The following is a 13,929-nucleotide window of genomic DNA, read 5'->3' on the forward strand; positions in this document are numbered from 1 at the left end:
GATGCCAGAGAATCTTTTGGAATCAGTCTTTTGGAAGATGGGTTTAGGGGAAGGAAGGTAGAGGGGTGAACAGGGCTGGGGCACTTCCTGACTCTATCAGGAAAAATGCCACCTGGAGAAGGGTGATCAAGGTATAGAGAACAGTGGGCACATATAGGATCTAAGATATGGCAGTGGATATCTGCTCCCACCTTCTATCCAAGTCCCTAGGGAGGGAAAGTGTGAGTGTTTGTGGGGAGGGGGATAGGACCAAGAGTCCTGAAGCTCAGCTTAGTCCTTGAAGTGATACCTTGTGAAAGGGAAAACTTAAGACTTACCTTGCGGGAACATTGAAATACTGGGGAGAATGGAAGGCAAATCAAGACTCTAGAATGGACCTTAGGAATTATTCCAAGGTGACCCTGGGTCAAATGACAACTCCTCTTCTGTGAGTTGGGTTAGATGGCCCTTAGGGACCCAGGTTCTGAAATCTATGATCCTTTCAGCTTAGGCCAATTCTCAAGTATACCATGTTGAGAGTGGTTAGTACATTGGGGGGTACCAAGGGTTGAGGAAAGGGTGCCTTGCAACTCCCCTATTCAGTGAAACATTTTCAGTTGGATACCATAGAACAAATTAGCACCTCCATACATTTCTCATTCTGTTTGAGTTGTGCCCTGCCCCTAATTTTGAGGGGTTGTGAATCTATGCTTCTCAGTGCCTAGCAGAGTGCTTAACAAATCATTAATGTACAATGAATACATTAAAGACTAGAGGAACAATCAGAACAATCAGAACAATCCCATCTCTGCCTGAGCTTAGAATGAGAGCAGTCATTTCCTGAAACACCAAAGCTTTTAGGATTGAACCCAAGATCACCTATATCCATGCTAATCAGGACCATTTCCACAAAGGGACTTCTAGATGGAGTCCTTTTGCTCCTCATTTCCAAGTCTGGGACTTAGCTACTCCTTGTGTCATTCACCCTGAGTTTTCTAGATTCAGGGACCACTATTACTGTCATTCTCCTTTTGGGGTTCAGGGAGAGAGAAAGATGCTTTAGTTCAGAGCCTTTCTGCCTTGGTCTAAATGCATACTTCCTAAGATGTAGTTTTCTTACCGCACTTTTAAAGATGCCAGCGGAAGGTAGTGCTTTTGAGGCTTGAACATTCCCTTGCTTCTGTCTAGTTTCCCCAATGCTACCTTTAGTCTTAGCACCTCAAGTGGTAATGCAGAAGAAAACACAGACAGCAGTAAAAGAGAGCTTTATGGTCAGAGTGGAGCATCCAATAGAACATGATGGGAACAAACCTTTAAAAAACAAGTATTTTACACCCCTGCTTCCCTGTGGTATTTCCTCTCTAAGCCCAAGTGTTGCTAAGTTCCCTCTTTCTGGCCATGGTTTAAGCTGGGAATGATCAGGTTTGGAAAAAAACTGCCTTCCAAGACCCCATTTCCCTGTCTACTAAACACAGACCAGCCACTTTGAAAATAATGGAGCCTGGAAGAAAAAGAGCAGGGCTGGAGAGGAGCAGCTATGATTTCTTATAGTTTCTCTGGTCAAGTAGAAGAGATTCTGGTCTTTAGAAGAGGAAAGGGTAAATTCTTTTGCAAGTTTTGTGAGAATTGGGCATTGGAAGAAACACTAAACCTTGGACTGGGTGTACTAGAGCACAGTGAAAGGGTGGGGAACCCCCTGCGCTTTTATTACCGATTCTCTTGGAATGGGCTGATTCCTGTACATAATGTCATGGTATTTAGGGATAGAATGGTGAAGGAACAGAAAGCACTAAGAGGAAACCACATTATAGGGAGAGTCAGGGGCCTGAAGTATGTGAAAACATAGCGACAACCAGGAGACAAGAACTAGATCTGGAATGCTTCTGGAAGCCGGGGAAACTAAAGCTGTTTTCCTGCTTCCTGTACAGCTCCTCTGCTCTGAACCCCTCCCCCTCATCCCCCTCCTACGTAAGCAGGATGGGATTCCTGCAAGTGCCTCAAAAGGCTTTTTTCATGTCCCTGAGAAGTACTATTAGGGTTACTGGGGCAATAGGGCAAAGGAGTCTGTGCCATGAACCTGGCCAAGGTGGATGAATGATTTATTAATAGAAAAGACACTTGCATTCCACCACCATTCCCCTTCCCCGACCTGAATCCCTATCTCTTTTGTGCCCTTGCTTCAAACTGTAGAGCAGACTGAAGCATCAGCTCCTAAACACCATGGATTTCTGGAGCTAAGGGGGGAGGATGGGGATAGGTATGGCTGGTACGTTTAGTAAACTTGTGTTGGGCCTCTCCTGTCCCAGAATGGCAGACAGCTCAACAAAATTTCCCTTACCAATCTTAGTCTCAGCTTTTTTCACCCTGACAACTATGAAGCAAAGGTCAAGCTATCTTTCATTAAGGAAAAAAAAAAGTTATGAAAAATAGAGCTGAAATCTCTGATTCCTCCCAAGGTTAAAAGAACAATTAGTTAGGCGACACTGCTATTTCTTCAGCAGATAAAATGGGAGTGTCCTGTAAATAGCAATGAATAGGAGGGGTGGGCAGGGATGATGGGGAGCTGTGCACCTCTCCCTTGCAATGGACTTACTGGAGAAAGGGTTGGATCAGAACTAGACTTCATTCTCCCAGCCCCTCACCCATGCCTCACACCTGACCTTTCCCCACCTAAATGGGTACCGGTCCTTTCACACTGGAATGTCTTTACCAGGACACACACTGAGCTCCCCATCTCCCCACCTTCATGGCCTGTGAGGGGTATTGAGCAGCCCCAACCCAGGTCCCACCTGGCAGCCCCCATCCTGCCAAGGCTCAGAAGCAGAGATGAATGACAGGTCTGTGGGTTCCCATGCACCCCAGGCCTAGAGCTCCTCATAGTCTCCGCCCCCATGCTGTTTGGGGGCTATGGCCCCACCCCCAAGGAAGGCTTCCAGTTCATCAATCTCCTCAGTCTTCTCTTTACTCCTTTTCTTCCTCTTCTTCTTCTCATCCTTTCCCTCTTCCTTGTCCTTGGTTTTTTTGTGCTTGCTTTTCTTTTTGGCAGCCTTCTCCTCCTCCTGGAAGGCAAGACAGATAATATTTTGAGAACTCTGATAGTGAGCTGACCCAGGGATGGGGTAGGGAAGCTATCTGGCAGGCTTCCTGTAAGCCCAGAGAAAAATCAAAGTGGGTCGATTCTTCTAGAAAGACCAATAAAAGTACTAAATTTACCCCCTACCTCTCCATGCAATCAAACTGCAGATCTGCCATGAAAGACAAACTATTACTTTGGTGATGCAAAAGCCAATCCACAAGCATGTAAAAAAAAAGGGCATGGGTTTGCCAGGCACTGAGCTAAGCGCTAGGGATACAAAGATGAAAATATATGGTCCTTGCCTTCAAGTGGCTCATTTTCTAATGGAGACACAAACAACTATGTACATGAGACATATACGATATAAATGGAAGACAGAATGCTCCTTTGCTCCCCTTTGCTACTTCTACTCTTCTATCACTATCACTCATCAACCTCTCTTGTGAAGAGTAATTCATATATAACCATTCAAATTCTTGTAGCCATTATCTATCAATAGTTGGAACATTCTCCTTCCTCAAGGAATTAGGAATTCATTGGCTTAATAGGCTTTATCCACATACCTAAATCCTGCCTTCATAAGATCAGGGCACTTGCATACAGTACTCTGAGAGTCCCTCAAAGACCTAACGTCTCAGTTCTCTACACTAAATTCCCATGACCTCTTTTATTCCACCTTGACTACATATATAGTTATACTCTTCTTGATCTTGCCATCACCTACAAGTGTTCAATTTTTATGTCTGTGAACTCCAAAATTCCTTTACATAATCATAATCTTTTATTCCATCTTTCCCTTGGTCTTATATGCCCTAACCCTATTCTTCCTTCTCGCTCTTCACCCTCTAAGTTCTTTCCCAGGCCATGACATTGCACTGGGTATTCTCTTCTCCCTTCCCTGTTTTGACTCCTTGATGCATCAGTTCCACTCTGTACTATCTTCACTCAAGTCCCTTCTTTTCATTGATCATGCCTTACCAAATCCCAACTTCAGATTATTCAGACTGTTACCACCTTTGCTCTGATTCACATGCTACTAGACTGGAGATGAAGAAAATTATGAAACCATGTATACTGGGTCCACTATTTACTCTTCCCCTTGCCACACTGGCTATTCCAAACCTTTCTGTCTCTCCTCAAGCCCCCTAGAGCATCTCCTTTCCATGATTCTTTCAGCTAAGAATCTTTCCTCATACTGTCCAGCAAAAATTAAGGTCATTTGCTAAGAGCTGCCTTTTCTTTCTTCCTCATTCAGATGTCTTCTTCCACTAACTTCTCCTTTTTTTACCCTCATCTCTAAAGAAGAGGTGCATTTTTCCTTGCCAAGGCAAACACCTCTACATGTATTCCATTCCAGGTTATCTAGCAGAGTATTCAGTCTCTGCCATTTACCGGCTGCTTCCCTGTTGCTTATAAATCCATTCATGTCTTCCCCATCCTTAAAAAGGCCTTCCCTGATCTAGCCATCCCCACTAATTATTGACTTGTATCTTCCTTCTATTTTGTGGCTAAAGTTATCTAAAAATTCCTTCCATAGAATTCTGAACCCTCTGCAATCAGGTTTCCAATCCAATCACTCAAATGACAGTTCTCTCCAGAGTCATCAATTGCAAGCTAATCTCTCAAATGCCAAATCTGATTGCCTTTTCTCGATCTTCATCCTTTCTGATTTTTCTGGATAGGGTTTTGTGACACTGTTCTTTCCTGGTTCTCTTTCTGACCCTCTGACTCAATTTCTTAATCACACCCACAAATAATCAGTGTTCCCCAAGATTCTGTCCTGAGTCCTCTTCTCCCTTGGTGATATCATCTCCAAATTCAATGAGCATCTCTATGAAGATAATTCTCAGATCTATACATCTATCCCTGAACTCTGTCCTATTCTCTCTCAAATAGGATGTCCCATGGGCAACTCAAATTCAATGGGAAAGGCCTCCGGTAGAAGGAATGGTTTGATTTAAAAATGTTTGGAAGGAAGATAGGGAAACTAGGAAGCAGAGGTGAGGAGGGGGAGCACTCTAGGCATAGGCCAGTGACAAGGCCTGGACTCAGTAGATGTATAATGTATAATATAAAGGCTGGAAAACCTTGAAGGAGACATGGTGTGAAGGGTTTTCCATGCTAAATAGAGGATTTTTTTAGATAGGATCTTTGATGTAACAGGGAGCCACTGAAGTATCAAGTAAGGTGTGTGACATGGTCAGAGCTGGGTTTTAGGAAGAATAGTTATTTGGCATTGCAGTGGAGGATGGGTGAAAAGTACAGAGAGCTCCAAGGTAGGGAGATCAATGAGGCTACTGAAAGAATTCAAGTATGATGATGAAAACCTGTCACAGATTGGTTTTGAGAGACTAGATATGAGAAATGTTGTAAGGTGAATAGAATAAGATTCAGCCAGAGACTGGATACATGGGCAGGGTTTCAGGGGCAGAGGGTCAAAGCTGTTTTATTTCTGAACTTTTCTGCAACTCTAAGTCATGAAAAGACTTGAGATCCAGTTCTTCCTTGTGGAGGGGGGCAAAAAAGGAAGACAGACACTGAATAGGAAGACAAGGCAATTTTCTGGATGAGCCAGGGCGTTCTGAGGAAAGAGGTACTTGTCCAAGACTAGCTTAGTTTGGCTCTGGCTCTCTCCACAGAAGGATACCATCATTTTAGTCAACTTTAGAAAAGACAAAGCTGGGCCTTATTGGGAACCTGTAAGTTTGGAAAAGTAAGGTCTTCTTTGTCCTTTGACCTGTCCTTTTTAGGTATTACCCTCCCTCTCATTCATATCAGGACAAGAAGGCCAAGACCATAATCATTTAATTGGGTATTAAGAATAGAAACAAGATAACAAGCTTGGTTCCAAGCTCACTGGAGACCCCATTTCTTGAGAGCCCCAAAGGACCGAGTATATACATCTCTCCAATTTTAGTCACTGGAATAGTTTCTCTCCCTTCCATCCCAACTAGTCCACAACAGAGTGAATACCTCTTTGCTTTTCTTCTTCTTCTTTTTCTTCTCTTTAGAGGAGAATTTGCTTTCCTTGTCTACAAGAAAAATAGGAAATGTTAGTCATGCTATTCCAGCTAGAATTTTTACTACTAGGGAAGGTTGCAACCTGTGCTAGGCAGATTCCATCTTGTGCTAACATTGGTCCTGGGACTAAGAGCCACTTTTAGGAAGTATTTGCCAGATTAGCTGTGGGGGTACAAAGGGAGAGAAGGTCTTAGTTTATCAGTGGATAAAACAAAGGGGCTAAACTCGGTAATATTTAAGGTACTTTCAAGCTTAGCTCTGACATTCTATGATCTTTAAAAAATAAACAAAACCCTTTATCTTCTATCTTAGAATCAATACTAAGTAGTATTGATGGCAGAAGAGTGGGAGGGGCAAAGGCAACTGGAGTTAAATGACTTGGCTATGGTCTCTCAGCTAGGAAGTATATGAGGTTAAATTTGAACCCAGATCTTCTCAACTACTGGCTTGGCTTTCTATCCACTGAACCACCTAGCTGCCCCTGGCATTCTATGATTCTAAGATAGCCCAGAGGTAGTTATGCACATGGAAGTTTGTATCTGTTGCAAGGAAATCTAGGAAAGCTCATTAGGCTGCCCAGAAATACTGTTAAGTTCTTCCATAAGCTCTACATCTTGTCCTACAGCAGTGATGGTGAACCTTGTAAGCTGCCTGCCTTACTCCAGACAGGGGAGGGAGGAAGCGTTCCCATTGGGCTGCTGGGCAGAGGGTCGAGCCAAGTGAGAAATGTCTTCAGGTGTGGTGGAGAGGAGGAGAGGAGCAGCCCCCTCTGGCACTTTCTGGCACGACTGCTATAGGTTTGCTAACATGGTCCTAGAGTTTCAACTCTATGGGTTAGTCAATATCCTTTATGAAGTACCTGTATCTGGAGAGCAGGATTATGATGGAGATGGTGACCATAAAAGAATAGACATGATCTTTGTTTTGGAGAAATATGTAACTGAGTTAAATTCAATTCAGTTCAGTCTATACATCTCTTAAAGAGTCATGTTCACATTTCTGCCTCAATGCTGTTCTGTAGCATAAAATGCCTACTTTTCCTTTGTTTAGCTTCATCCTTCAGGGAACAGCTTAGGACCTTTATCTTCCAAAAATTGTTTTCTTATTCTTTGAGCTTCTAGTGATCTTTTTAAAAAAATTTTTTATTTTTTTTTAAACCCTTTACTTCATTGGCTCCTAGGTGGAAGAATGGTAAGGGTGGGCAATGGGGGTTAAGTGACTTGCCCAGGGCCACACAGCTGGGAAGTGTCTGAGGCCAGATTTGAACCTAGGACCTCCTGTCTCTAGGCCTGGCTCTCAATCCACTGAGCTACCCAGCTGCCCCTCAGCTTCTAGTGATCTATCAACTCTCAAACACTGTTTACAATGCCTGAGATATTAGCACTTAGCTTATGAATGCTTCATTCATCTGGCTATAGCTAGTTCCTCCCTTATGTTGCTTAAGTCACTACTGTTATAGAGGCAGGAGAATCCATGCTTTCATATCATACAAGGGAAGAAAGTATGGGGAGGGGAGTAAAGATAGTCAGCTCATTATATAGCTAAAATATTAATTACAATTCAGTTACATTATGGGTTAAATAGCTTTCTGTAGATTGGCTAAGAAACCTAATCACCTTTTACTAATATTTACTAATATCTTGGCATGAAACTCTAAGTTGGAAAGCCCATATCCTGTGTTGGTGAATCTATGTCATTCATGCCAGAACATAGCAGAGAAGGCTGCTCCCTCCCCTCTCTCCACACATCCCCGAGGACATTTCTCCCATCACTTGCCCCTGTGCCCAGCAGCCCAATGGGACCACTTCCTCCTTCCCCTGTCTGGGGTAAGGTTGGGGGCTTACATGCAATGTGAGGGTTGCAGTTTGGGTACTCAGTCTCTAAAAGGTTTGCCATCACTGCCCTAATCTTAATCATTCATTATTTTATAGTATTTTCTATTAAGTTTCTAAATGTCTTGTTTTCCCAACCAGTGTGGTATAGCAGAAAGAATGCTGGACATTTGAATTCTAGCTCTGCCAGTTACCAGCTATGGGACCCTGTCCCCACTCATTTCACCCCTCAGCCAGTTTCTTCATCTGTAAAATGAAGGCACTGGAACAGATGACCTCCAAAGCCCTTTTTCCATATCTAAATCTAGGCTCCAGTGATTTTCAAGGGTAGGAACAATTGAGATTGTCTCCTCCTTATCTATATGCAGAAGGATATGCAAACAAAACTTTGTTGGTTTGCTTATTTTCAGTATCTTGCCTTACTTCACAGGGAAAATCTGTGGCAAGAAAAGAATCAGTTACGCCATCCAGGTCTCTCAGCAAGTGAGCCTTGATGCCCAAGGTCTGTCTCTACAGCTTGGCATTTCTGTGCTGGATATGAAGCCAAAGGATGACATGAAAGACCCAAGAGTGATGAAGAATGTCTAATGGAGAAGGAATTTCCACCTGATGCCAACAGCGATCTTTATTGTACTAACACTCACTGAATTTTTGACAAGTGGCTGGTTGTGTCTGTAAAAGCAGATGCTGAATCAACAATAGCTGTTTTTGATGTGGTGTGCTGACACAGATGCTTTTTAAAAAACCCAACACAGTAATATAGCTGGCTTAATAAAGGATAAATGATTCACAGCCAATTGGTAAACAGTCTACCACACTTAAGGCTGAATAAAAACCCAATAAAAAGACTTCTAGATACCCAAAGCTTTTGTTAGTTTTGAAACATTAAAAAAAAAAAAAACCACACTAGCCTAGGATGACCTGAATGGTCAGCTGCACTGCACTGTCAGGCCCAATGCTTCTTAGGTAAGTTGGAATGTCTATGTTTCCTTTCTCCTCTTCAAGTAAACAATATGGTCAGTGCAAATGTAAAAGCAGCAATGTGGGGATTGGTGGCTAAAACCTAAATGACAGAAATAAGACAAACCAGGAAGAATTTCCAGTTCTGTTATTTTGCTGGACATTAGAAAACTGGCCTTATTAAAAATCAAGCTGCTGGAGACATTCTTCTTGTCACCAGCTCAGATGCTCCATATGGTTTTAAACTCCTTTATGTTATGGGGACCATGCTCTCAGACTGGCTGCTAGGAAGAAACAAGAGTGTTACAAATCCAGGTCCTGCAGAAAGTTATATCTCTTAGACTCTTCACTTTTCTCTTTTCTTATTCTCATATCTCCACCCCTTCCAAAAGAAACCTGTAATACTTAGTGAATAACACATAATAAAATCTCCCATTGCCTTTGAAAAGCACCATAAAGTCACACAACATCCAAAGTACTGAATGCTACAATGACTAGTTCTTGACATTTTCTAGGAAACTAAAGTCTGGCTCTTATAGGGGACAGCAAGGTAGCTCAGTGGACAGAGGGCCAGGGAAATAGAAGATCCTGGCTTTGAATCTGGCCTCAGACAATTCCTAAGCTGTGTGACCTTGGGCAAGTCACTTAATCCCCAATGCCTAGGCCTTACCTTTCTTCTGCCTTGGAACCAATACACAGTATTGATTCTAAGATGGGAAAGTAAGGGTTTAAAAAAATAAAGCGAATGGCACCCCTAAGGAACATCATAGCCACAATCTGATCTATCTACTCAATGTTTCTAAAAATACTCTGGGAGCACAGCCTGGCCTTGGTGAAAAGTGACTTGATAACATGTATGCTAAGCACTTTACCTTCATCACTGCTTTCTTTAGGCCCAGTCTCTTCCAGGCCCAAACCAAAGAGATCCGAATCATTTTTCATTTTAAAGGAGTGAACTGTAGGCTTCATGGGCTGGGGGACCTTTGCAGGGGGCATGTCTTCATCTGTAATATCTGAGAGGTCCTCTCTGACTGGAAATTCTTCCTGATGAGAGAATTATAAGAACAATCATGTTTGGCTCAAAATCATAGTTTTCTCCAGTTTTGCCAATTCAAAGCCACAGCTTCATCATTCTCCAAGCTACATTGATAGCATTATTTATAAAGTAAATTTATGGTTTGCAAAGCTCATATATTATCTTATTCAGCCCTTACAATAATCCTCTGAAGAAAGTACTACAGGTATTACTATCACAATTTTACAGATGAAAACAATGAACTTAGAGAAGTTAAGAGATATACATACCCGTGATCACAGAGCTACAATCACTAGATTGTAAGAGGATTAAAACTCAGAATTCCTGATTTTATGTTCAGCATTCTTTCCATTATATTACTCTGCTTTTATAAGAGTGCATGTAATATTGGCTAATATGACCAAGCATTTCTTCCCATAGTTAGCTCTCTGCAATCTCTAAGCTACTAATATATGCTAATGCAATACCAGAGGATCAAAGAGATGATATGAAGGGCTTGTCCAAGGTCATCTGGTAAACCAGTTGGGAGTTTCAGTTTTGTTGTTCTTTGAGTTTTCTAGGTAAGCTAATGAGGCTCCTATAGTCACAATGGCTTTCTCACCATCCATTTTTATAAGGGCTCCAGAATGCCAGAGCAGGAATATTGGGGCTTACAATTTCCCCCACTTTGGATAGTGGGAGATTTGTCTTAAGAAACATGATCTTTAGGGAGATTTTAGAATCAGGTCTCGACAATTAAGACCTGAGTGTGACTTGGGCTGATAGGCTCAGACTCTTCTGGTTTATAGGAAGATGGGTAAGAACTTAGAGAGGAAGAAAAGAACTGCTAAAATGTCTCTGTAGCTTTCTGGTCATGAATCTAGATTTCCCACAGTCACAGGGTGTATGAAGGAAGGAAAGAAGGAAGAACCTTGGTGTCTGTCATATTATCAGCTTAGGTTCTTCTCTGTTACAGAATGGCCTAAGGCCAGGCATATCTCAGCAGAATTCCTTTCCTTTTTTGAACTGTAGAAGGGAGACATGATTCTGAAAGCTTCTCCTCGATTTCTGCCTGGAGGGCCCCCTGCTGCAGTGCAGAACTCCTATTGCTTTACAAACCTCTCCTTCTTCCTGTTAATATAGATGTCTGGATTTCCCACTGAAGAGCTGAGAGTAGCACTCCCTTGAGTGTGATCCAAGATAGTACAGGGCCAAGGTCAGAAACCTGTCAGGCTGTGATACTCCCTCTGGGGCCCTGGGACACAGTGACTCACTCCCACTGCTCACTCTCCTAGGCTACTTCTTGGTCATGGTGGGGGGAGGAGGACAGAAGATAAATGGGGGAGGGTAAGAATATTTAATTTACATTTCTTCTTGGACATCTTTTTAGCCTAATGATACCTTATGGCAAAGACAACTCAGCAGACTTTTCTCAATAGGACAAATGCTCCAAACTTCATAACAAAAATGATCTCCTGAAAGGCTTGAATTTAAGTGAAAGTTTGTTCTACCTGCCAGAGTCTGCTGAACAGTAAATGCTCTGAATCACTGAAGGAGGACAAGATATTCAAAGCACACCCACTTCCCTGAAGATTAAATGGGAATGAGGTTAAAAAAAATCATATTATAATTTGAGCTAGTAATCTAGACTATGTGTTATCCCTGATAACGAACCTGTATTTCACACATCTTTCCCCTACAAAGAGCACACTTTTGACATTCTAAAGTTGTTAATAATGACCCTGCATTTTAGATGGTGCTCTAGAACTTTCCCATCCAAACATTTTTCTCACCTGTTATTTCACTTTCCTTTTCCTCAAAGTGGCTTTGGTAATCAGAATACCCCATTCTCACCCATTAGTGGGAAAACTGAGACTTGAGGAATTTCTCAAAATTGTAGAGCAGGGGAACGGGAGGCTCTGGGACCTTGAAATACTATTCCTCAGAGCAGACCAGGTTCTTATCAACAGATAATTCTGGCATACAGAAGCCCTAGTTCCTGACCAATGCAACACAAGCCAAGAGAGTGAGAAAAAGGCCATTTTCTTTACCGCTTTCTTCTGAGTGTCAGACTCGTCACTTTCAAAGTCAGGATCATCCATGACAAAGGACAGCATTTGAGCAGCAATGGGTCCCTCTGGATCACTCTCTGAGGACTCTTGTTTCTCATCTTTCACTTCTCTGAACTTAGAAGTGGAATCTTTGTTCCGAGAAACTGTTTTGGGTGCCTGGGATGGGGCTTCAGAAGTAGGTTTAGTGCTACTACACTTCTCAGGTCCCATATTAGTGGGTAAACTGACTTGAAGTTTGGGGTCAATGGCTTTGGTGGAAGCTGCTTCACTCTGTGACTGCAAGGAATTTCTGGAAGACCTTGAAAAGGGAACGAAAAAATGGTGAGTGACCTTTAAAATATCACCATGGAAGCTTAAACTTAGACCTTGTAGTTGGCAAAGAAATCTCTGATCCTATGACTGGTAGATGGTAGGACTCCATCTGGCTGCAAAGGTATCTGCCCTGCCAGAGGGGGAAAGAGAAAACTAAACCATGTGGTAGAGCAGGGGAAGCTTTAGGGACATAAACAGATCCTTGGATCTGGCATAGTAGCAAAAGCTACACCTATTGTCATTCAAATAAAACCCTTTCTTTCTCTAGCCTCACACAACACATTCTAGTTTGCACCTAATGTACTCATTACACTTATCTGCACATCCAATGACAGCCTGATCTGAATAGAGTGTTGCTGGACTTGGAGTAAAGAAGAACAGGTTCAAGTCTTACCTCTGATATTAGTTGTGTGATCCTGGGCAAATTGACTAACTTGTCAGAACCATAGGACTTAATGAATAAAATTTAAGAATCCTGTGGGAATTCACTATGTGGATGAAATCATCAGTGGCCTATGAAGTCCTTTCAGACCTTAGATCTATGATCTTTGTATTGTTATTATAAATCCATTACCTTCCTCTATCAATCTGAAGCTTCACAAAAGATAGGCCAGGTACTATATATATAGTTTGTCCTCACATCCACTATCTATCTATGATGGCCTACACAGAGGGGTTTGAATTAAATTACTTCTCTTCACCTCTTATTGCGCTCCACTCTGACACAGAAGGGAAAGACAATCTCTTCCTCTTGGTATACTCACCATTTTGTCTCAGGTTCCAAACCTTCTTGGGTGGTCAGACTGTCAGCTTGAGGGTGATCTGACACTTCCTCCGCTTCATCCTCACTGGAGAGGGTGATGTTTCTACTTGGGATGGGGCCTGCTGGCAAGGAGGACTTGGAGGATGGCTTGTCTTCTAGGTCCAGGTCATCTTGGAAACCAGCTACCATGGGGTTCCCCCCAGTGGCTTCCCCATCACTACACAGAGGATACAAGTAATACAGGGGAAGCTCTAAGAAGCAGAGCAAAGAGTAACTCTCAAATACCAATTTCTCCTTCCTACCCATCCTCTGGTTCATGGCCCAATCAGCACCTCCTCCAGGAAAGAAAAAAGGCAAATCAGGTTTTCAATAGTAATTCAAATCATTTCTGGTGCTCACAGGTAGAATAGAAAAAGGTACAGTCAGTTCTGCTATAAAGTGTTTCAAAAATGAGACTATTCCAACTTGATGGATATATTAGGGAACATTTTGAACCTAACTCAAATTTTGAGTTTCCTTCTGAGTTATTTCTTCCCTGAGAAAACTTCTAGAAATGGAGTAAATGGAGTTACTTCACAATAATTCACAAGCTGAAACTCTTCTAACACTCACCTCTACAAGCAAACTTTAGATCTATATCAAGGTAAAGTACCATATTTATAGCATATCTTCTAGTGGGGAAGGAATCATAGGAGAGAAGGGCTAGTTTCACTCCCTATCCCATAACTTTCTACCATGGCTGTTAGCCCTGAGCCTGCTGCATTTATTTAAACATTTAACATTATATTAGGTTCCTATTTCTTTTCAGGTCACTGATGAAGTTTTTAAGTGTTGTGTCTCCACCTCACTTTACCTATAAGCTCTGGTTTTTATTGCATGATATTGCATATTGTGGTAGT

The 13,929-nt window shown here is 42.2% G+C and overlaps 1 protein-coding gene across 1 annotated transcript in view; it reads right to left on the bottom strand.

The window, feature by feature from the left end:
• Positions 1–1,229: 1,229 nt before the first annotated feature.
• The window catches only part of RABL6 (RAB, member RAS oncogene family like 6), a 79,142-nt gene continuing 66,442 nt past the window's right edge, over positions 1,230–13,929 (bottom strand). Inside the window, exons 11-15 of the mRNA XM_044663932.1 lie at positions 13,032–13,247; positions 11,935–12,253; positions 9,741–9,912; positions 6,029–6,087; positions 1,230–3,038 (exon numbers count right to left, since the gene is read on the bottom strand). Of these exons, the coding sequence (XP_044519867.1) occupies positions 2,844–3,038; positions 6,029–6,087; positions 9,741–9,912; positions 11,935–12,253; positions 13,032–13,247 (961 nt within the window). The 3' untranslated portion in view covers positions 1,230–2,843. The remainder of the gene's footprint in view (positions 3,039–6,028; positions 6,088–9,740; positions 9,913–11,934; positions 12,254–13,031; positions 13,248–13,929) is intronic.

The sequence above is a fragment of the Gracilinanus agilis genome, chromosome 2, assembly GCF_016433145.1.
Source record: "Gracilinanus agilis isolate LMUSP501 chromosome 2, AgileGrace, whole genome shotgun sequence".
Classification (NCBI taxonomy): domain Eukaryota; kingdom Metazoa; phylum Chordata; class Mammalia; order Didelphimorphia; family Didelphidae; genus Gracilinanus; species Gracilinanus agilis.